This window comes from Heteronotia binoei, chromosome 11 (genome assembly GCF_032191835.1).
Source record: "Heteronotia binoei isolate CCM8104 ecotype False Entrance Well chromosome 11, APGP_CSIRO_Hbin_v1, whole genome shotgun sequence".
NCBI lineage: Eukaryota > Metazoa > Chordata > Lepidosauria > Squamata > Gekkonidae > Heteronotia > Heteronotia binoei.
In genome coordinates this window covers 80,089,403-80,112,734 of record NC_083233.1, presented here as the reverse complement: position 1 = coordinate 80,112,734, position 23,332 = coordinate 80,089,403, and the positions used below count along the sequence as shown (strand labels likewise).

General features: G+C 52.4%; 1 protein-coding gene across 1 annotated transcript; it reads left to right on the top strand.

Annotated features, from left to right (window-relative positions):
* Positions 1 to 20,132: 20,132 nt before the first annotated feature.
* On the top strand, positions 20,133 to 21,541 carry PHETA1 (PH domain containing endocytic trafficking adaptor 1). The gene has a single exon (XM_060249432.1). It carries the CDS (start codon positions 20,152 to 20,154, stop codon positions 20,989 to 20,991), a length of 840 nt encoding a protein of 279 aa, XP_060105415.1. The 5' UTR covers positions 20,133 to 20,151; the 3' UTR covers positions 20,992 to 21,541.
* The last annotated feature ends 1,791 nt before the right edge of the window (positions 21,542 to 23,332 follow it).

Genomic DNA, 23,332 nt, shown 5'->3' with positions numbered 1-23,332 from the left:
CCTCCAGGTATCCCCCGGCTCCACCCCCAAAGCCTCCAGGTATTTCCCCGGCTCCACCCCCAAAGCCTCCAGGTATCCCCCGGCTCCACCCCCAAAGCCTCCAGGTATTCCCCGGCTCCACCCCCAAAGCCTCCAGGTATCCCCCGGCTCCACCCCCAAAGCCTCCAGGTATTTCCCCGGCTCCACCCCCAAAGCCTCCAGGTATCCCCCGGCTCCACCCCCAAAGCCTCCAGGTATTCCCCGGCTCCACCCCCAAAGCCTCCAGGTATCCCCCGGCTCCACCCCCAAAGCCTCCAGGTATTCCCCGGCTCCACCCCCAAAGCCTCCAGGTATTCCCCGGCTCCACCCCCAAAGCCTCCAGGTATCCCCCGGCTCCACCCCCAAAGCCTCCAGGTATTTCCCCGGCTCCACCCCCAAAGCCTCCAGGTATCCCCCGGCTCCACCCCCAAAGCCTCCAGGTATTCCCCGGCTCCACCCCCAAAGCCTCCAGGTATCCCCCGGCTCCACCCCCAAAGCCTCCAGGTATTTCCCCGGCTCCACCCCCAAAGCCTCCAGGTATTTCCCTGGCTCCACCCCCAAAGCCTCCAGGTATTCCCCGGCTCCACCCCCAAAGCCTCCAGGTATTCCCCGGCTCCACCCCCAAAGCCTCCAGGTATCCCCCGGCTCCACCCCCAAAGCCTCCAGGTATTCCCCGGCTCCACCCCCAAAGCCTCCAGGTATTCCCCGGCTCCACCCCAAAGCCTCCAGGTATTCCCCGGCTCCACCCCCAAAGCCTCCAGGTATCCCCCGGCTCCACCCCCAAAGCCTCCAGGTATTCCCCGGCTCCACCCCAAAGCCTCCAGGTATTTCCCCGGCTCCACCCCCAAAGCCTCCAGGTATCCCCCGGCTCCACCCCCAAAGCCTCCAGGTATTTCCCCGGCTCCACCCCCAAAGCCTCCAGGTATTCCCCGGCTCCACCCCAAAGCCTCCAGGTATTTCCCCGGCTCCACCCCCAAAGCCTCCCGGGATTCTCTTCGGAGCAGAGCGCGGCCCCCTCCAAGGGCCGGGCGCAGGCCAAGGCGGAGGGCAGGGCTTGCTGGCGAGGGGGCCGGCCTGGCGCTTGCAGATCCCGGAGGAGGAGCCGCGCCGCAGCAGCAGGACAAAGGCCAGGCCGGCGGGAGGGCGCCGGAGGTGAGTCTCCCGTCCGCGGGCGGGCGCGCTGCTGCTGCTGCTGGGGCTGGGGAGGCGAGGGGGTGCGGGGGCTCAAGCCCCCCAAGGGCTGACGGGGGGGGGGAGTTCTCCGCTGGCTCCAGGCCGGGCCTCTCCCCCGGGATGAAGTCGGGCTAGGATCCGAGACAAGGGTGGCCAAACTTGCCTAAAGTCAGAGGGGCTGGAGGAAGACCCAGTTTGGGGGGGAGAGGGTCCGGCTCCCCGGGAGGGAGGAGCGGAGGGCAGGCTGGAGGCTGTGGGGGGGGGGGGAGATTTCCCCTCTCCTGGAGGATTCGAACTCAGCGCAGTCTCCTGGAACAGAAGGCAGCGGGAAAGGCCGTACCTTTGGGGAGGCATAGCAAATACGGAGGGGGGGGGGCTTGGCTGGCCATTGGCACGTGCTCCCAACCCACCTCCCTCTGGGCTTCCCTGCAGCTCAGGGTTATTTTTTTTGGGGGGGGGGGTGGCCCTCGGGCTGTTGGGTTGCCCACGTCACTGTAGATGGTTCTGTTGTTTTGGTCGCTTGAACACCCGCCTTGGCTTTTCTGGACTGTCCTGGTTCAGAATGCTTTTATTGGCATGCCTGTCTTTTACTGAACACACCTTTCTACTCCGGGATTTGAGTCCAGGGGCACCTGTTAAGACCCACACAATGTAATTCTGGGCAGGGACTTTCCTGTGCAGGCCCACTTCATCAGATAGCAGAGACATCTGAGACATTTATACCCCATTTTCCTCCCCGATCGGGACCCAAAGCAGCTTACATTGTTCTCCTTTCCTCCATGTTTATCCTGCTAACAACAACCCTGTGAGGTGGGTGATGCTTTTGAGGTGGGAGGGACGGTGGCTCGGTGGTAGAGCATCTGCTTGGTAAGCAGAAGGTCCCAGGTTCAATCCCCGGCATCTCCAACTAAAAAGGGTCCGGGCAAGTAGGCGTGAAAAACCTCCGCTTGAGACCCTGGAGAGTTGCTGCCAGTCTGAGTAGACAATACTGACTTTGATGGACCCAGGGTCTGATTCAGTAGAAGGCAGCTTCATATGTTCATATGTAAGCAGAAGGTCCCAGGTTCAATCCCCGGCATCTCCAACTCAAAAGAGTCCAGGCAAGAAGGCGTGAAAAACCTCAGCTTGAGACCCTGGAGAGTTGCTGCCAGTCTGAGTAGACAATACTGACTTTGATGGACCCAGGGTCTGATTCAGTAGAAGGCAGCTTCATATGTTCATATGTAAGCAGAAGGTCCCAGGTTCAATCCCCGGCATCTCCAACTAAAAAGAGTCCAGGCAAGAAGGCATGAAAAACCTCAGCTTGAGACCCTGGAGAGCCGCTGCCAGTCTGAGTAGACAACATTGACTTTGATGGACCAAAGAGAGTCTGATTCAGTAGAAGGCAGCTTCATATGTTCATATGTAAGCAGAAGGTCCCAGGTTCAATCCCCGGCATCTCCAACTCAAAAGAGTCCAGGCAAGAAGGCGTGAAAAACCTCAGCTTGAGACCCTGGAGAGCCGCTGCCAGTCTGAGTAGACAACACGGACTTTGATGGACCGAAGAGGGTCTGATTCAGTAGAAGGCAGCTTCGTATGTTCATATATGTTCATATGCTGAGAGTGTGTGACTGGTCCAAGGTCACCCCGCCAGCTTCCACGGCAAAAGTGGAGATTCGAATCTGGGTCTGGCAGATCTCTTCTGTTACACAAATCTGGCTCTCTAGCGGTTGACTTTATAGATACTGTTTTGGGGTGGCCTCAAGCCGGTCTGGAGAGAAGGCATCCACATTTTCTAAATAAAAATAGAGAATAATCTTCCAAAGAGATTCTGCTATTACAGGCCCTGACGTTTCTCTAGGCTTGATTTGGCTCTGGCCAGAATCTCAGCGACTTCCCAGGCCAAGCATGGTTTGATGTTGTGGCCCTTTAAAACCCTTTAGTGGCCATTTTATCTTGTCGCCCAGAGATTTGGTAATAAGGGGTGGGGGCAGCAGTGTCTGTTCAGGGATCAGTTGGAAACTCTACTGGTTAGTGAAGTTGGACTAGGATTAGAGACAAGGCTGGTCAAACTTGCTTAAAGTAAGAGCCAAACGTCAGATGTTTGAGAGCCGCAAGACATGGACGGCAGATGTTTGAAAGCTGCTAGGAAGGAAAGCAAAGCAAAAAGATGGGGAAGGGAGAGGTGGAAAGAAAGCAACTTTAAATTCATTCCCCAAGCTGCCAGCTGCCTTGGCTTGGAGAAGCAATTTAAAGAGGCAGATGCCTTCTTCAAGCCAGCCGATGGGAGCTTCAAGAGCCACACAACAGGTGTGAAAGAGCCACAAGCGACTCCTGAGCCACAGTTTGGCCACCCCTGGTCTGGGAGAACATAAGAACATCAGAGGAGCCATGTTGGATCAGGCCACTGGCCCGTCTAGCCCAACACTCTGTGTCACACAGTGGCCAAAAACCCACAGGTGCCATCAGGAAGTCCACCAGTGGGACCAGAACTCCAGGAGCTCCCCAAGTACCAAGAATACAGAGAATCACTGCCCCAGACACTGTCCCATCGATCCCTTGTGGCTAATAATCACTCATGGCCTCTGCTCCTTATGTTTATCCAATCCCAGGTTAACTTAAGAACATAAGAGAAGCCATGTTGGATCAGGCCAGTGGCCCATCCAGTCCAACACTCTGTGTCACAGAAGAACATAAGAGCAGCCATGTTGGATCAGGCCAATGGCCCATCCAGTCCAACACTCTGTGTCACATAAGAGAAGCCATGTTGGATCAGGCCAATAGCCCATCCGGTCCAACACTCTGTGTCACATAAGAACATCAGCGAAGCCCTGTTGGATCAGGCCAGTGGCCCATCCAGTCCAACACTCTGTGTCACATAAGAACATCAGAGAAGCCATGTTGGATAAGGCCAATGGCCCCTCCAGTCCAACACTCTGTGTCACATAAGAACATAAGAGAAGCCATGTTGGATCAGGCCAATGGCCCCTCCAGTCCAACACTCTGTGTCACATAAGAACAAAAGAGAAGCCATGTTGGATCAAGCCAATGGCCCATCCAGTCCAACACTCTGTGTCACATAAGAACATCAGAGAAGCCATGTTAGATCAGGCCAATGGCCCCTCCAGTCCAACACTCTGTGTCACATAAGAACGTAAGAGAAGCCCTGTTGGATCAGGCCAATGGCCCGTCCAGTCCAACACTCTGTGTCACATAAGAACATCAGAGAAGCCCTGTTGGATCAGGCCAGTGGCCCCTCCAGTCCAACACTCTGTGTCACATAAGAACATAAGAGAAGCCATGTTGGATCAGGCCAATGGCCCCTCCAGTCCAAGAACATAAGAGAAGCCATGTTGGATCAGGCCTATGGCCCGTCCAGCTCTGTTGGATCAGGCCAGTGGCCCGTCCAGTCCAACACTCTGTGTCACATAAGAACATCAGAGAAGCCATGATGGATCAGGCCAGTGGCCCCTCCAGTCCAACACTCTGTGGAGGTCCACTAGTGGGGGCAGGACATTAGAAGCCCTCCCACTGTGCCCCTCCAAGCACCAAGAATACAGAACATCACGTCCCCCAGACAGAGTTCCAGCAGTACGCTGTGGCTAATAGCCACAGATGGCCCTCTGCTCCATATATTGATCCAATCCCCTCTTCAAGCTATGTTAGCACTGCCGTGGGGTGGGTAACTTCTGCCAGGGAGCCAGCTGGGTGTCTGAAAGGCAAACCCCTTCCCTCATCCAAAATGGAGCTCCCCACAACTTCTTTCATTTCACTGAAGCATGGGGAGGGGGGAGAGATGCTAGGCTTGCCAATCCCCAGGTGGGGGAAGGAGATCCCCTGGTTTGGCAGCCCTTCCCCCACTTCAGGGTCATCAGAAAGGGGGGGGGGGAGAATGTCTGCGGAGCACTCCATTATTCCCTATGGCGACCGATTCCCATAGGGTATAATGGAGAATTGATCTGCTGTTACCTGGGGCTCTGGGAGGGCTGTCTTTTGAGGCAGAGGCACCAAATTTGCAGCATAGCATCCACTGCCCCTCTTGAAAACACCCTCCAAATTTCAAAAGGGTTGGCCCAGGGGGTTCAATTCTATGAGCCCCCAAAGAAAATGCCCCTATCCATTATTTCCAGCGGAGGGAAGGTATTTCAAAGGTGTGCGGTCCCTTTAAATGTGATGGCCAGAACTCCCTTTGGAGTTCAATGCTGCTTGTTCCAACCTTGCTCCTGGCTCCACCCCCAAAGTCTCCTGGCTCCACCCCAAAAGTCCCCAGATGTTTCTTGAATTGGACTTGGCCACCGTGGGAGATGCAGTCGCAGGTCTCCTGTAGAATGGGGTGCCTCCGCCCCTCCTCTGCCAGGGGCTTGGTGTAGGGTTGCCAATCCCCAGGTGGGGGCAGGGGATCCCCCCATTTGGAGGCCCTCCCCCCCGCTTCAAGGTCATCAGAACGCAGGGGGAGGGGAGGGAAATGTCTGCTGGGAACTCTGTTATTCCCTATGGAGATTTATTCCCATAGAAAATAATGGATCTGTGGGTATCTGGGGCTCTGGGGGGGGGCTGTTTTTTGAGGTAGAGGCACCAAATTTTCAGTATAGTATCTAGTGCCTCTCCCCAAAATACCCTCCAAGTTTCAAAATGATTGGACCAGGGGGTCCAATTCTATGAGCCCCAAAAGAAGGTGCCCCTATCCTTCATTATTTCCTATGGAAGGAAGGCATTGACAAAGGTGTGCCGTCCCTTTAAATGTGATGGCCAGAACTCCCTTTGGAGTTCAATGATGCTTGTCACAGCCTTGATCTTGGCTCCACCCCTAATGTCTCTTGGCTCCACCCCCAAAGTCCCCAGATATTTCTTAAATTGGACTTGGCAACCCTAGCTTGGTGTGTTGTGCCCGTCTCCGGCATCGAGGGAACCTCCACCGGCAGGGCCTGCAGAGAAACAGCTTGCTGTCGAGTACCGGAAGTTCAGGCCTTTTTTCTTATCGCTCTAGCGGGGCTTCAGCTTTGCCCCATAGAAACCGCAGGGGCTTCCTGCAGCGGTAGTAGCGCTGCCATCGCTTCCCCTAGCCCAGGGACTTTCCTCTTCAGCTGTTCCTGGTCTTGCCACTTGCTTGCACCAAATGCTGCAGAACTCCAAGGCCCCCCCCTCCCCCCCCCAAAAAAGAGCTTGCAAACTGAAATCGGCAGCCAGTTTTTGTGCTGTAAATTACTGCCAAGGGCACAAAGTGTGCAGGGGTGGGGGAGGGAAAGAAGAACTGGGTGAGTTGCTTAACGAGAGACGGGCAGGATGAGTTGTCCGACCGGATTAACAACCTGTTTTGTTGCCAAGTCCTTTTTCTATTCCCCCCCCCCCCCCCATATATTTGCAGGGCAAAAGCTGGAAAACTGGAGTCATTGAGCTTGCAAGAGGATTGCTTTGGGTTTGCCTCCTCCCTTTTTCCCCTCCCGAGTCCACAACTAGCGGTCTTGGCTTGAGACTTCTCCTTTCGCACCGCCATCCTCTGTGGCTCCAGGGTCTAAAAATACCACTTTGACATAAGTGAATGCCAATTAGTTAGTCTGCGTGCATTTGAGGAATTCGGCGTTTGATATTCATTTTGCAGATTCTGATCAGGCCAACCCGTATTTGGGGGACTGATGCTTTCCACAAGACACTCCTTGTTTAAATGCGAGTCTTGCCCCGTGGCGCAGAGTGATAAAGCTGCAGTACTGCAGTCCTAAGCTCTGCTCACGACCTGAGTTCGATCCCCGGCGGAAGCTGGGTTTTCAGGTAGCCGGCTCGAGGTTGACTCAGCCTTCTATCCTTCCGAGGTCGGTCAAATGAGTCCCCAGCTTGCTGGGAGGAAAGTGTAGAGGACTGGGGAAGGCGATGGCAAACCACCCCGTAAAAAAGTCTGCCGTGAAAACGTTGTGAAAGCAACGTCACTCCAGAGTCAGAAACGACTGGTGCTTGCACAGGGGACCTTTCCTTTCCTTTCCCTTGCTTTTCTACCAGACAAATGGTCCGTGGCAACTCTCAAACACATACCTTGGTAAACCAGTTTGTTCAGAGACACACACTTTAATCTACAAAAAGCAACAAAGCGTGAATTTGAAGAGTGTAACAGAGTTAAGCACCACCAGACATCCCCTCCTCTAACCACCTATGGACAGTCTCCCAGGGCAGCCCATGGACACGGCGGCAGTCTAACCTGGATGTTGCTAAGACCTGTCAAATTTGTGGCCAGATCTGTGTGTGTGTGTTTAAAGTCCTGTCAAATTGCAGCTGACTGACAAGTGACCTGCTAGGGGACAGGTGGACAAACGTGCTTAAAGTGAGAGCCACATTGAATAAACGTCAGATGTTTGAGAGTTGTAAGATATGAACATCAGATGTTTGAGAGCCATGAGACAGGAAGGAAGGAAGGAAGGAAGGAAGGAAGGAAGGAAGGAAGGAAGGAAGGAAGGAAGGAAGGAAGGAAGGAAGGAAGGAAGGAAGGAAATAGATGGGGGAAGGAGAGAGAAAGGTAGAAAGAAAGCAACTTTAACTTTAAAAGTATTCTCCAAGCCGCTGGCTGCCTTGGTAAAGTGATTTAAAGAAACCAATGCCTTCTCCAAGCTGGCTGGCACAGTGGTGGGGGTTTTGATGCCCTCTACTTGGGGCTGCCCCTGTGCCGAACCCGGAAACTACAGAACACGGCGGCCAGGCTGTTCTTGGGGCGTCCCAGGTGGGAGCACATCCAGCCAGGGCTGCGGAGACTGCACTGGCTGCCAATAGCGTACCGGATTCGTTACAAGGTGCTGGTTATTACCTTCAAAGCCCTATACGGCCCAGGACCTGCCTACCTTAAGGACCGTCTCTCCCCACACGTTCCCCGGAGGGTACTTCAATCTGAATCGCAAAATCTATTGGGGATCCCCGGGCCGAGGGAGGCCAAATTAAAGACCACCGGAGAGAGGACCTTCTCGGTCGCAGTCCCCCACTGGTGGAACCAACTGCCAGAGGAAGTGAGGGCCTTGTGGAAACGTGCGCAGTTCTGCAAGGCCTGCAAGACTGTTCTCTTCCGGCTGGCTTTTAATTGATGCAGAGCCTACATCGGAAACTGGAGAAATGCCGCCGCCGCCGTGAAAAATGGGACATCTAGCGAGATTAGCACCAAACCAATTTTGATTGTTTCAAACTGTAGAATCTGTATTTTATAATATGTATTGTTCTTGTGATTTTATACTGTTCTTGTGATTTTATATATTGTGAGCTGTCCTGAGCCACCCCCGGCGGGATATAAATCAAATCAAATAAATCAAATAAATAAATTTGAGAGCCATACAATATGTGTGAAAGAGCCACATGTGGCTCCCGAGTCGCAGTTTGGCAACCCCTGCATTAGGGTTTTCAAGACAAGTAATTGTGCAGAGGTGATTTGCCATTGTCAGCCTCTGCATAGAATCATAGAATCACAGAATCCTAGAGTTGGAAGGGACCTCTAGGGTCATCTAGTCCAACCCCTGCACAAGGCAGGAAACTCACAAACACTTCCCCCTAAATTCACAGGATCTTCATCGCTGTCAGATGGCCATCTAGCCTCTGTTGAAAAACCTCCAAGGAAGGGGAGCCCACCACCTCCTGAGAAGGAAACCTGTTCCACTGAGGAACTGCTCTAAACTCACAAACGCCTCCCCCTAAATTCACAGGATCTTCATCGCCGTCAGATGGCCATCTAGCCTCTGTTGAAAAACCTAGAAGAGTGGGAAGGGACTCCCAGGGTCATCTAGTCCAACCCCCTGCACAATGCAGGAAACTCACAAACACCTCCCCCTAAATTCACAGGATCTTCATCGCTGTCAGATGGCCATCTAGCCTCTGTTGAAAAACCTCCAAGGAAGGGGAGCCCACCACCTCCTGAGAAGGAAGCCTGTTCCACTGAGGAACTGCTCTAAACTCACAAACGCCTCCCCCTAAATTCACAGGATCTTCATCGCCATCAGATGGCCATCTAGCCTCTGTTGAAAAACCTAGAAGAGTGGGAAGGGACTCCCAGGGTTATCCAGTCCAACCCCCTGCACAATGCAGGAAACTCACCAACACCTCCCCCTAAATTCACAGGATCTTCATCGCTGTCAGGTGGCCATCTAGCCTCTGTTGAAAAACCTCCAAGGAAGGGGAGCCCACCACCTCCCGAGGAAGCCTGTTCCACTGAGGAATCGCTCTAACGGTCAGGAAGTTCTTCCTCACGTTGAGTCGGAAACTCTTTGGATTTAATTTCAACTCACTGGTTCTGGTCCTGCCTTCCGGGGCCACAGAAAACAATTCCCCACCATCCTCTAGATGATTCTGTATTAGTCTCCCTTGGGGGCCTTCTACTCAAGGACTGACCGCTTAGCTTCTGAAATTGGGCTGTACCGTGTTGCCTTCCCTGGCGACGCTTCCTAAATTTTTGGCCCCCCTGAGAAGCAGAGGCCCCCATCCCAAACAGGGGTAAGGGGACTTCCAGAGCTGCCCCATCTCAGACCGACTAGCATCTTCACCTTGCGCTTGAATGGTGGTGGTGAATAACGTTCCCTGCTCTCTCAGCTTGAGGGGAGTCTCTTTCCAAAAGGGATCTATCTGTCGCTTTCATTCCCAAGGCTTCAAGAAGGGATTGGATCAACATCTGGAGCAGAGGTCCATCAATGGCTATTAGCCACAGTGTATTGTTGGAACTCTCTTTCTGGGGCAAGCGATGCTCTGTCTTCTTGGTGCTTGGGAGGGACATCAGTGGGAGGGCTTCTAGTGTCCTGGCCCCACTGGTGAACCTCCTGATGGCACCTGGTTTTTTGGCCACTGTGTGACACAGCGTGTTGGACTGGATGGGCCATTGGCCTGATCCAACATGGCTTCTCTTATGTTTTTATGTCTGGGGCAGTGATGCTCTGTATTCTTGGTGCTTGGGGGGGGGGGGCAACAGTAGGAGGGCTTCTGGTGTCCTGGCCCCACTGGTGGACCTCCTGATGGCACCTGGTTTTTTGGCCACTGTGTGACAAAGAGTGTTGGACTGGATGGGCCATTGGCCTGATCCAACATGGCTTCTCTTCTGTTCTTATGTCTGGGGCAGTGATGCTCTGTATTCCTGATACTCATGGGGCAACAGTGGGAGGGCTTCTGGAGTTCTGGTCCCCGTTGGTGGACCTCTTGTGGGCACCTGGTTTTTTGGCCACTATGTGACACAGCGTGTTGGACTGGATGGGCCATTGGCCTGATCCAACATGGCTTCTCTTATGTTTTTATGTCTGGGGCAGTGATGCTCTGTATTCTTGGTGCTTGGGGGGGCAACAGTAGGAGGGCTTCTGGTGACCTGGCCCCACTGGTGGACCTCCTGATGGCCCCAGGTTGTTTTTGGCCACTGTGTGACACAGAGTGTTGGACTGGATGGGCCAAAGGCCTGATCCAACATGGCTTCTCTGATGTTTTTAAGACTGAAACGTCGCAACCCATCGAGATTCAAAAGCTGAGCCGAAGCAGTTTGTCTGCAGCAGAAATTGTCCACCCCATCTCCACTGGTGAACCCCAGTTGGATCCAGTCCTCCTCAGGCTGATTCCTGATAACCTTTTGAGCCAGACTCTCCCCCCCCCTCTTTTAGAGAGGGGCTGTGGCTCGGGTGGAGCCTCTGCTTGGCATGCAGAAGGTCGCAGCTTCAGTTCCCGGCATCTCCGGTTAAAAAGACCAGGAAAGGAGAGACGCAGAAAAGATCTCAGCTTGTGACCCTGGAGAGCCGCTATCACTCTGAGTAGACAAAACTGACCTTGATGGAACGATGGTGTGAGTCAGTCTCTGGCAGCTTCCTGTGTATTTATGTGTATCTTTTCTCCCCACCCCACTTTGTGTCACAGAGTGGCCAAAAAACCCAGGTGCTGAGCCACACCCACTCTTGGAATCCGGTAGGGTGATAGCGGGGGAGAAAAGAGAGCCAGCTTGGTGTAGTGGTTAAATGTGCGGACTCTTATCTGGGAGAACCGGGTTTGATTCCCCACACCTCCACTTGCACCTGCTGGAATGGCCTTGGGTCAGCCATAGCTCTGGCAGAGGTTGTCCTTGAAAGGGCAGCATCCGTGAGAGCCCTCTCAGCCCCACCCACCTCACAGGGTGTTGTGGGGGGAGATGATAGAGGAGATTGTAAGCCGCTCTGAGTCTCTGATTCAGAGAGAAGGGCGGGGTATAAATCTGCAGTCTTTTTCTTCTCCACTCCTCCACTTGCAGCTGCTGGAATGGCTTTGGGTCAGCCATAGCTCTCACAAGAGTTGTCCTTGAAAGGGCAGCTGCTGTGAGAGCCCTCTGAGCCCCACCCACCTTGCAGGGTGTCTGTTGTGGGGGGAGAAGATAGAGGAGATGGTAAGCTGCTCTGCAGTCATCATCTTCTTCTTCTTGTGAGGATGGCGAGAGCCCCAGTTCTCTGGGATCCTGTCATTTCCACAGGAAGAAGTGACGTTTTAAAGCAGCCAACGGAGATGCTTTCCTCTTGGCTGGAAAGGTCTCCCAGCTGGTTTACTTCTATAGATTAAATAAAGTTTATAGATCAAGGAAGCAAAATCAGACGGGAACAGCCCATTCCTTTTGCAGCTTTGTTTGCAAAGCAGAACATGCTGGAAAAAAAAACCCTTCGTCTTTTTCCAGGAGGTTAGTAACGCGGATCAATCTTGATAACATTGAGTCACGTCAAAGGAGAATATGTTCTTGCAGAAGAGGTCAGTCTGGTCACCGCACAGTATTTCCATAGCCTGCTAACCCTTGGGAAACCCAACACAGTGCCCAGGAGTGCCCTGGCACCTGCTGATACCTTTCCTGTTGCCCATCAAGTATTTTTTTTAAAATGGGTAGGGCTTTTGCCTGCGGGTTTTCCGATAAATGGCGCGTAGACAAGGAAGGAAGGTGGTGTTGGAGGAGTTTTACGGATATCATAGACCACCGGAAAAAGACAAAGCAGTGGGTTTGAATGCCTATAGAATAGGGGTGGCCAAACTTGCTTAACGTAAGAGCCACATAGAATAAATGTCAGATGTTTGAGAGCCGCAAGACATGAATGTCAGATGTTTAGAAGCTGCAAGACAGGCAAGGAAGGGACGGAAGGAAAATAGATGGGGAGGTAGAGGTGGAAAGAAAGCAACTTTAGAAGATAGAAGATGAAGATATTGGATTTATATCCCGCCCTCCACTCCGAAGAGTCTCAGAGCGGCTCACAATCTCCTTTCCCTTCCTCCCCCACAACAGACACCCTGTGAGGTAGATGAAGATATTGGATTTATATCCCGCCCTCCACTCCGAAAAGTCTCAGAGCGGCTCACAATCTCCTTTACCTTCCTCCCCCACAACAGACACACTGTGAGGTGGGTCAGGCTGGAGAGGGCTCTCACAGCAGCTGCCCTTTCAAGGACAACCTCTGCCAGAGCTATGGCTGACCCAAGGCTATGCCAGCAGGTGCAAGTGGAGGAGTGGGGAATCAAACCCGGTTCTCCCAGATAAGAGTCCGCACAATTAACCACTACACCAAACTGGCTCTCTTTAAATGCATTATCCAAATTGCTGGCTGGCTTGGCTTGGAGAAATGATTTTGAGAGAGAAATGCATTCTCCAAGCCAGCCAAAAGGGCGGTGGGGGCTTCGAGAGCCACATCATTTGTGTGAAAGTCACAGTTTGGCCACCTCTGCTATAGAAGCTAACATGATTGCACTGGGCTGTCTGACTTTGGTCACATGAGGAGAAGACGAGAATTGCTGGAAAAGACCGTCCTACCGAGAGAAGGGGAGGGGGCAGGTGGCCAAGAGGAAGACGCAGCCTGCGATGGATGGGCTCCATCAGGGAAGCCACAGAGCCCCTCGGTGGGCAAGACCCTGAGCGAGGCAGTCAGCAAGAGAATGCTTTGGAAGTCATTCATTTATAGGGTCGCCGTAAGTTTGGCATCGTGGTTAAGAGCATGGACTCTAATCGGAGAGAGTCGGGTTTCAGTCCTCACTCCTTCACATGCAGCCAGCTCGGTGATCTTGGACCGGTCACAAGTTCTCTCAGAGCCGTTCTTGCAGGAGCAGTTCTTGGAGAGCTCTCTCAGCCCCTCTGGGCCTCTCAGGGTGTTTGTTGTGGGCAGAGGAAGGGAAGGCGATTGCAAGCTGCTCTGAGACTCCCAAGTGAAAGGCAGGGTAGAAATTCCATCTCTTTGTTTGAGAGCCAGTTTGGTGTCCTGGTGAAGTGCACGGACTCTTATCTGGGAGAACCGGGTTTGATTCCCCACTCCTCCACTTGCAGCTGCTGAATGGCCCTGGGTTAGCCACAAGTTCTCTCAGAGTTATCCTTGAAAGGGCAGCTGCTGTGAGAGCCCTCTCAGCCCTGCCCACCTCACAGGGTGTCTGTTGTGGGGGGAGAAGATGTAGGAGATTGTGAGCTGCTCTGAGTCTCCGTCCTTGAAAGGGCAGCTGCTGTGAGAGCCCTCTCAGCCCTGCCCACCTCACAGGGGTGTCTGTTGTGGGGGGAGAAGATGTAGGAGATTGTGAGCTGCTCTGAGTCTCTGTCCTTGAAAGGGCAGCTGCTGTGAGAGCCCTCTCAGCCCTGCCCACCTCACAGGGTGTCTGTTGTGGGGGGAGAAGATATAGGAGATTGTGAGCTGCTCTGAGTCTCCGTCCTTGAAAGGGCAGCTGCTGTGAGAGCCCTCTCAGCCAAACCCACCTCACAGGGTGTCTGTTGTGGGGGGAGAAGATATAGGAGATTGTGAGCTGCTCTGAGTCTCTGTCCTTGAAAGGGCAGCTGCTGTGAGAGCCCTCTCAGCCAAACCCACCTCACAGGGTGTCTGTTGTTGGGGGAGAAGATATAGGAGATTGTGAGCTGCTCTGAGTCTCCGTCCTTGAAAGGGCAGCTGCTGTGAGAGCCCTCTCAGCCCCGCCCACCTCACAGGGTGTCTGTTGTGGGGGAGGCAGGGAAAGGAGATTGTGAGCTGCTCTGATTCAGAGAGAAGGGCGGGGTATAAATCTACCGTCTTCTTCAAGTCAGAATGCACAAATGCAGCGAGGTATTTTAAAACGATGAGTGTGTTCATTGGGCGCCTGGAGAATTTCAGCCAGCAGGTTTGGGGAAAGACATCCCCCCTGCCCACGACCTCCTGAAAAGGTGCTGCCAGCTCTGGACTGGGGGGAAAGCAGCTTTGGTGGTTCTCGTTGTAGGGCAACAGAGACAGGCGAATGTCTGGATTCCATCCTGTCCTCCCACACAAGGGGCCCAGCATTCTCCATGGCCTACAGTCTGCCAGTGCGGCTCTCTCCCATGCGCATGTTTTTAGCGCTTCAGAACATAAGAGCACTGCGTAGCCGAAAACACCCTGCCGGGGCTGGTTTTTTTGTAACGTATTTTGCATATTAGGCCACACCTCCCTAATGTAGCCAATGTAGCCAATCCTCCAAGAGCTCACAGTAGGCCCTGTAAGAAGAGCTCTGTAAACTCTTGGAGAGCACAAAAGTAGGCCTGAAACTCAGCATCGAAAAAAGTAAGATCGTGGCATCCGGCCCCATCACACCTTGGCAAATAGAAGGGGAAGACGTGGCAGTAGTGACAGACTTCACATTTCTGGGAGCCAAGGTCACTGCAGTTGGTGACTGTAGCCATGAAATTAAAAGACCTTTGCTCCTTGGGAGGACAGCTATGGTGAACGTAAGCGGTATAATAAAAAGTAGAGACATCAGCCTGCCAACAAAAGTCCCGTGTAGTCAAAGCTTTGGTATTCCCAGTAGTAATGTATGGCTGTGAGAGCTGGACCAAAAGGAGGCCGAGAGCAGAAGAATAGATGCTTTTGAGCTGTGGTGCTGGAGAAGACTCTTGAGAGTCCCTTGGGCTGCAAGAAGATCAAATCAGTCAGTCCTAAGGGAAATCAACCCAGACTGTTCCCTGGAAGGTCAGATGCTGAAGCTGAAGCTCAAATCCTTTGGCCACCCAATTAGAAGGGAGCACTCGCTGGAGAAGATCCTGATGCTGGGAAAGGCAGAAGGCAAAAGAAGAAGGGGACGGCGAAAGATGAGATGGCTGGACAGCATTACTGATGTCACTAATATGGATTTGAGCAGACTTTGGAGGATGGTGGAAGACAGGAGGGCCTGGCGTGATTTGATCCATGGGGTCGCAAAGAGTCGGACTCGACTGTGCGACTGAACAACAACATATTGGTTTTATTGCATTGCTTTCGGTTTTTAATCTGTAGGTTTTTAATTGATGTTGTGATCCGCCTTGAACCCGTCTACGGGAAAGGGTGGGATATAAGCCTGCAAACATAAATAAATAAATACACTGCACAGAAGATCGGCAGCACTTTGGAGTTTCGGGCCACCAGTTTACAATTAACGGCAGGGGGAGATATTCCACTAGCTGCCAGTCAAAGGTGTATTTTAAACGCCATCCAAACATCCAGCAGCATCCCACTGACCCCAGGGGGCCTTGGGATTTAATTATTTATTTAGCCATTTCTCTCTTGCCCTTAAGTAGCCCCGTGGAGCAGAGTGGTAAAGCTGCAGTCAACCTTGAGCCAGCTACCTGAACCCAGCTTCCGCCAGGATCAAACTTGGGGGTGTGTGGCCTAAAATGCAAAGGAGTTCTTGCTACAAAAAAAAAGCCCTGCACGCTGCTACAAAAAAAAAGCCCACCAACTTCCCAAAATCCAGAGGGATCGAGGCTCCTTTCTTCTAAACATTTTGGTGCTGGGCCGGGGTTAGGGATGCCAGACTCCAGGCAAAACCTGGAGATCCCCGGAACTGTAGTTCATCTCCAGAGCGCAGTTCCCCTGGAGAAAATGGATTCTGTGGAGGGTGGACTTGATGCCATTGTACCTCACTGAGGTCTCCATTCTTCCCGGGCCCCATCCTCAGAGAGCCAGTTTGGTGTAGTGGTTAAGTGAGCGGACTCTTACCTGGGAGAACCGGGTTTGATTCCCCACTCCTCCATTTGCACCTGCTGGCATGGCCTTGGGTCAGCCATAGCTCTGGCAGAGGTTGTCCTTGAAAGGGCAGCTGCTGTGAGAGCCCTCTCAGCCCCACCCACCTCACAGGGTGTCTGTTGTGGGGGAGGAAGGTAAAGGAGATTGTGAGCCGCTCTGAGACTCTTTGGAGTGGAGGGTGGGATATAAATCCAATATCTTCATCTACCTCACAGGGTGTCTGTTGTGGGGGAGGAAGGGAAAGGAGATTGTGAGCCGCTCTGAGACTCTTCGGGGTGGAGGGTGGGATATAAATCCAATATCTTCATCTACCTCACAGGGTGTCTGTTGTGGGGGAGGAAGGGAAAGGAGATTGTGAGCCTCTCTGAGACTCTTCGGAGTGGAGGGTGGGATATAAATCCAATATCTTCATCTACCTCACAGGGTGTCTGTTGTGGGGGAGGAAGGGAAAGGAGATTGTGAGCCTCTCTGAGACTCTTCGGAGTGGAGGGTGGGATATAAATCCAATATCTTCATCTACCTCACAGGGTGTCTGTTGTGGGGGAGGAAGGGAAAGGAGATTGTGAGCCGCTCTGAGACTCTTCGGAGTGGAGGGTGGGATATAAATCCAATATCTTCATCTACCTCACAGGGTGTCTGTTGTGGGGGAGGAAAGGAAAGGAGATTGTGAGCTGCTCTGAGACTCTTCGGAGTGGAGGGCGGGATATAAATCCAATATCTTCATCTTCTATCTCCAGGAGTTTCCCAACCTGGAGCTGGCAACGCTACACCCCCTGTGCCCATAAGTGGGACCTGCCAGAAGAAACTGTATTTCAGGGGACCAATTACCTTGACTTCCTGATGAGCTGTGACTCAGGAATGGAGCTCTCAGGAAACCTGAACGATAGGCATCTATTTGATGACTCAGTTAGGCTTTGCGTTGCTCTGAGGCTACGATTTGCCAGTCAGTTCCTCCAAAAGAAGGGCCTCTCCTCACAAGAAGGAGAAGAGAAGAGATTGGATTTATACCCTGCCCTTCGCTAGTCCAAGGAGTCCCAGAGCAGCCTACAACCCCCTTCCCCTCCCCACAACAGACACCCTCTGAGCAGTGTTCCCTCTAAGCTGAGTTAGAGTGAGCTGACTCACAGATTTTTAGCCTTCAATGCACACATTCTTGTGTTAGCTCAGGAAGGATGACCCCAGAGCACCATAATTTATTTAGCAGCTCACAACTTTAATGCCAGTAGCTCACAATACTAATGCCAGTAGCTCACAAAGTAGAATTTTTGCTCACAAGATTCTGCAGCTTAGAGGGAACGTTGCCTGTGAGGTAGGCGGGGCTGAGAGAGCTCTGACAGAAGCTGCCCTTCCAAGGACAGCTCTGCGAGAGCAGTGACTGACCCAAGGCCATTCCAGCAGGTGCAAGTGGAGGAGTGGGGAATCAAACCTGGTTCTCTCAGATAAGAGCCCGTGCACTTAACTGCTACACCAAAGAGGAGAGCCGCTTTTCTCTCGTGGAGTCTGCAAGGCAAGCGTCTCCTCCTGGTCCATTCAGAAGAGGTGGCAGCTCTGAAGCAGAAGCCATTTCATGGCCAAAGAGATACTTTGCCTTACCAAAAGGCCTGGGAAAGAGATCTTAGAATTACTTTTACCAGTGGGGATCGGAGAGAAATCTGATCTTTGTCGTTATTTTCTACAAAGTCCCTTAATATTAGAGCTCAAGCTTTTAAAGTTTTGTCCAGGTAGTATCTGACACCTGCCCAGTTATCACACTTCCCTCCTAATGTGCTGGAGGGGATATGGTGAAAAAGGGATTTACCGTACTTTCATATGTGGTGGACATTTCTTCATTTTGGTCACAAGTCATTATGGAAATTGTCTATATTACAGGAGTAAGGATTCCATTATCCCCTAAAATTTGTCTCCTAAACATTTGGGATGATTTTAGACTTTCTGAATGAAAGAAGGAGTTGGTTTCTTTGCTGCTCAATGTGGCACTGGAGACAGAATTCAATTCCTCCATTGGTGGAGGCTAATTGGTGGTTAAGCTAATGCTGGGAGTATTTTGTTTTGGACCAAATTACGCATAATTTAGAAGGGGGGGGCCTACTTCACATCGAAGGTCAACTATTTTAGCTAAGGGGTCCCCTTTTCTGGATTATTTTTCTTGTGGGAATTTTTGTTCAACTGCACATCATATACTGGTCTGGCATTAATTTGTTTTTAATTTGAATTTGCACTGTTTGTACTTGTGGTTCGTTTGGAAGTTTCGCCATGCTGGGAATTATTAGGAAGGGAACTGAAAACAAATCAGCCAGTATCATAATGCCCCTGTATAAATCGATGGTGCGGTCTCATTTGGAATACTGTGTGCAATTCTGGTCACCCGCATTTCACAAAGGATATTATAGCATTGGAAAAAGTGCAGAAAAGGGCAACTAGAATGATTACAGGTTTGGAACACTTTCCCTATGAAGAAAGGTTAAAACGCTTGGGGCTCTTTAGCTGGAGAAACATCGACTGCGGGGTGACATGATAGAGGTTTACAAGATTATGCATGGGATGGAGAAGGTAGAGAAAGAAGTACTTTTCTCCCTTTCTCACAATACAAGAACTCGTGGGCATTCAATGAAATTGCTGAGCAGTCGGGTTAGAATGGATAAAAGGAGGTACTTCTTCACCCAAAGGGTGATTAACATGTGGAATTCACTGCCGCAGGAGGTGGTGGCAGCTACAGGCATAGCCAGCTTCAAGAGAGAGTTAGAGAAAAATATGGAGCAGAGATCCATCAGTGGCTATTAGCCACAGTGTGTATATATATGTATATACACACACTGTATTTTTCGCACCATAAGACGCACTCCCCCCCCCAAAAAAAGTGGGGGGAAAGTGTGTGCGTCTTATGGAGCTAAGGTACCGGTATGTACCTTCCTCCCGGGGGGGGGGCGATCCACTGCCTCTGCCTCCAATCTGGCGCTTCCCCCGCGCCTCCCTGCCTGGCTCCATCTTCTTTCAGCAAGCCCTGGGATCGCTCCACGTGGCCCCACCGCAAACCCAGCGCTTTGCGAGCGCTGGCTGTGGAGGGCAGCATGCTTCCTCCTTGCCTGTGTGCCTGGCTCCACCTCTGATGCTTAAAGCAAGCGCTGGGATCGCTCCCTCTGCCCTCCGATCCCGGCGCTTGCTTTAAGCATCACAGCTGAAGCCAGGCACACAGGCAAGGAGGAAACACGCTGCCCCCTCCGCAGCTGGCGCACGCGAAGCGCTGGGTTTGCGGCGGGGCCACGTGGAGCGATCCCAGCGCTTGCTGAAAGAAGATGGAGCCAGGCAGGGAGGCGCAGGGGAAGCGCCGGATCGGGGGCAGCGGATCGCCCCCCAGGAGGAAGGTGCGTCCTATCGTCCGGAGCGCCTTATGGTGCGAAAAATACGGGTATATGTATATATATAAATTTTTGGCCACTGTGTGACACAGAGTGTTGGACTGGATGGGCCATTGGCCTGATCCAACATGGCTTCTCTTATGTTCTTATGTGACACAGAGTGCTGGACTGGAGGAGCCATTGACCTGATCCAACATGGCTTCTCTTATGTTCTTATGTGGCACAGAGTGTTGGACTGGATGGGCCATTGGCCTGATCCAACATGGCTTCTCTTATGTTCTTATGTGGCACAGAGTGTTGGACTGGATGGGCCATTGGCCTGATCCAACATGGCTTCTCTTATGTTCTTATGTGACACAGAGTGTTGGACTGGCTGGGCCGTTGGCCTGATCCAACATGGCTTCTCTTATGTTCTTATGTTTACTGGTGACCAGCTGACTTTGTTGGATCATACTTTTGATTATTACTTTGACTATGATCCAGAATGTCAATCTTTGTTAAAATAAACTTGTTTTTTTATTTAAAGAAAAGAGAGAGAAGCGGCAGCCATCTCCCACATAAGATCCCTGGAGTGTCTCCCCCCCCACCCCCGGCTGATGAAGGCCTTCTTTGCCTTGTTCCCACAACTTCCGGGGTCTTTGGTTTGGGGCCCTTTCGCCCCCACGTCTCTGACAGAGCCTGCTCTACTCTTTCTTTTCAGGGGGCGGGCGAGAATGAAGCTGAACGAGAGAAGCCTGGCGTTCTACGCCACGTGTGATTCCCCCACCGACAAGGCCGGCTTCCTCCACAAGAAGGGCGAGCGCAACACGGCCTACCACAAGCGCTGGTTCGTGCTGAAGGGGAACATGCTCTTCTACTTCGAGGACCGAGAGAGCCGAGAGCCGGTCGGGGTCATCGTCCTGGAAGGCTCGACGGTGGAGCTGTGCGAGTCCACGGAAGAGTTCGCCTTCGCCATTCGCTTCGGCTGCGCCAAGGCCCGCACCTATATACTGGCGGCTGAGAGCCAGGCGGCCATGGAGGCGTGGGTGAAGTCCCTCTCGCGGGCTAGCTTCGGCTACCTGCGCTTGGTGGTGAGGGAACTGGAGAAGCAGCTGGAGGAGATGCGGCGTTGTGACTTCTCCGGCTCGCACCGGGTCCAGAGGAGGTCCCCCGTTTACCGGAAAAACAGGTCTGCTCCCAATTTGGAGCCAGCCGCCTCAGGCCCCGCCTTCCCTCACGAGACACCGACGCTCCCGATTTGTGTCCCGCCGAAAGAAAACGGCTGTGCCTTGTGGTATAATTGTGAGGGGCCTCGCAGCCTGCCGAGCGGCTACCCATCGGTCGATCGAGGCACTTCTGGGGGCAACAGCCACGAGGGGGGCCTCAAGCCTCCGCCTTTGCCGCCACGGAAAAGAGCCTCCTCAGGGAATTCCTGTGGCACCAGAGGCTCTGGGACTGAAGGCCTCGGGTACCAGGACGGCGCTTGCTTTTCCCAGCTCCACAACTGGTACGGCCGGGAGATTCTTGAACTGCGACGGGTGTGGCTGGAGGGGCAGAGGGGCAGCATCGTGTGAGCCAGATCTCGGGTCGAGGCAGCATCCTTGGAAAGACTGAGGTGGCTTGGAGTCTGGCAGGGCGTGACAGGCGGGTCATCGGGTGCCGTGACAGAATCTCCGGCTGCTGGAAACTTTGCTTCTCTCCTCGGTCCTGTGCTGAATGTTCCGATCCCCTGCTCAGGGAAAGCACCCGCTGCAAACTGGCACGATGTCCCCTTGCCCAAAGGCTGGTGGCTTCCGTCTCCCCGGAGTCCTAGCATTTATCAAGAGAGGACACTTTTAGAAAGGCCTGGCTTAACAACGGTCGCCCTCCGGCTACCTAAAACGAAGCAGGAGACGAGCTTGAAAGCAAAAATCCCGGGCAGTCCGAACAAAGCAGACCTATGCTGGATGCATCGATTGCTTGAACTGAATCTTCCCTTGTTGGCAGGGGACTCTATGAAGGCGGGGTCCTTTTGTGCTATACGGGACAGACGTAGGTACATTTGGAGAAATGGTAGCAATAACATGGGTCTTGTATGGATGTATTTGCAAAACTGTAATTCCTAAAGTTTTTTTAGAAAGTTCATTGACCCCGTTCCCTCTGTATGCTGTCAGGTATGGGGAGGGCAGTGTGGAGTTTTTTTTTTTTTGCGGCGGGGGGGAGTTTCCTAAGTCGGGGGGGCATCTTGTGATCTGCTGGAGCAGCTCTGCTCTTTCATTCTGAAGGACACGGGGATGCTCCGTGCTGAGGAAAAGCACTCTGTATGTGCTCTAAGCAGGGGTGGAATTTTAACAGGAGCTCCTTTGCATATTAGGCCACCCCCCCTGATGTAGCCAATCCTCCAAGAGCTCACAAGGCTCTTTTTTTGTAAGCTCTTGGAGGATTGGCTGCATCAGGGGGGTGTGGCCTAATATGCAAAGGAGCTCCTGCTAGAATTCCACCCCTGGCTCTAAGACTACTTAACCAGCGAGCATGGGCAAAGACGGGGGCAGTGGTGGGGCTGAATGGGTGTGGTTAAAAGCAGAGGGGAGGGGCTTTGCTATCCAACCGATTGCTTTTCTCTTTTTATGTCGCTGATGTGGGCAGGCTAGTCCAGTGTGAAGAGAGGAGCTTCCGAGCTGCAAATCAGTCCTTGGTTTTTCTCCTGCAGTAATAGCCAAAGGGTTTTGAAAAAACTCAGGGGTTTTTTTTGGGGGGGGGGGGAGAAGTCTAAATATTGAGAAGGAAGATAGTGAATCTTCAGTGCATTTGTGGCTTTAAGAACATAAGATAAGCCATGTTGGATCAGGCCAATGGCCCCTCCAGTCCAACACTCTGTGTCACATAAGAACATAAGATAAGCCTTGTTGGATCAGGCCAATGGCCCATCCAGTCCAACATTCCGTGTCACAGTGGCCAAAAAACTCAGGTGCCATCAGGAGGTCCACCAGTGGGGCCAGGATACTGGAAGCCCTCCCATTGTTGCCCCCCCACCCACCCAAGCACCAAGAATACAGAGCATCACTTGCCCCAGACAGAGAGTTCCAACAATACGCTGTGACTAATAGCCACTGATGGACCGCTGCTCCAGATGTTGATCCAATCCCCTCTTGAAGCTGGCTATGCTTGTAGCCGCCGCCATCTCCTGTGGCAGTGACTTCCACGTTAATCACCCTTTGGGTGAAGAAGGACTTCCTTCTATCCGTTCTAACCCGACTGCTCAGCAATTTCACGGAGTGCCCACGAGTTCTCGTACTGTGAGAAAGGGTGAGAAGTACTTTTTTCTCTACCTTCTCTATCCCATGCAGAATCCTGTAAACTTTCAAGGCAGCCTGGTTTCTGTAAGACAGAGAGGCAAAGAAGAGCGGCGTCCATTCAGTTGGTTCTCCAGCCAGGTTGACATTCTGCCATCGCTCACATCTCTCTGAGCCTGGCGCAAAGATGGGCAGAAGTGGCATGGGGGGTGGGCATCAAACAGCTTGGAAATCCCTGCTTCTGTCTCATGGTCTCAGCTGCCACAAACCTGATTCCTGCATGTGCTTTCACACACACATCCATGCACTCGGGGTGGGGGTGGGGAGCAGGCCATCACTTAAAATTTCTTCTCCCTGCCTTCAACACTGAAAAATACAGTTATGCAGAAAAGAAAAGAAAAATGTAACAGAACTGCCTCTTAAAATTTGAGGTTTTCAGCTGCCTGCTAAGGCAGGGGGAGATTCTTCAGATATAGCAGCAGAACCTGAAAGGGGAAAATTGAGTGTAGTAAGCAAACTACTGTAGAGAGCTAGTTGAGTGTAGTGGTTAAGTGCACGGACTCTTATCTGGGAGAACCGGGTTTGATTCCCCACTCCTACACTTGCACCTGCTGGAATGGCCTTGGGTCAGCCAGAGCTCTCT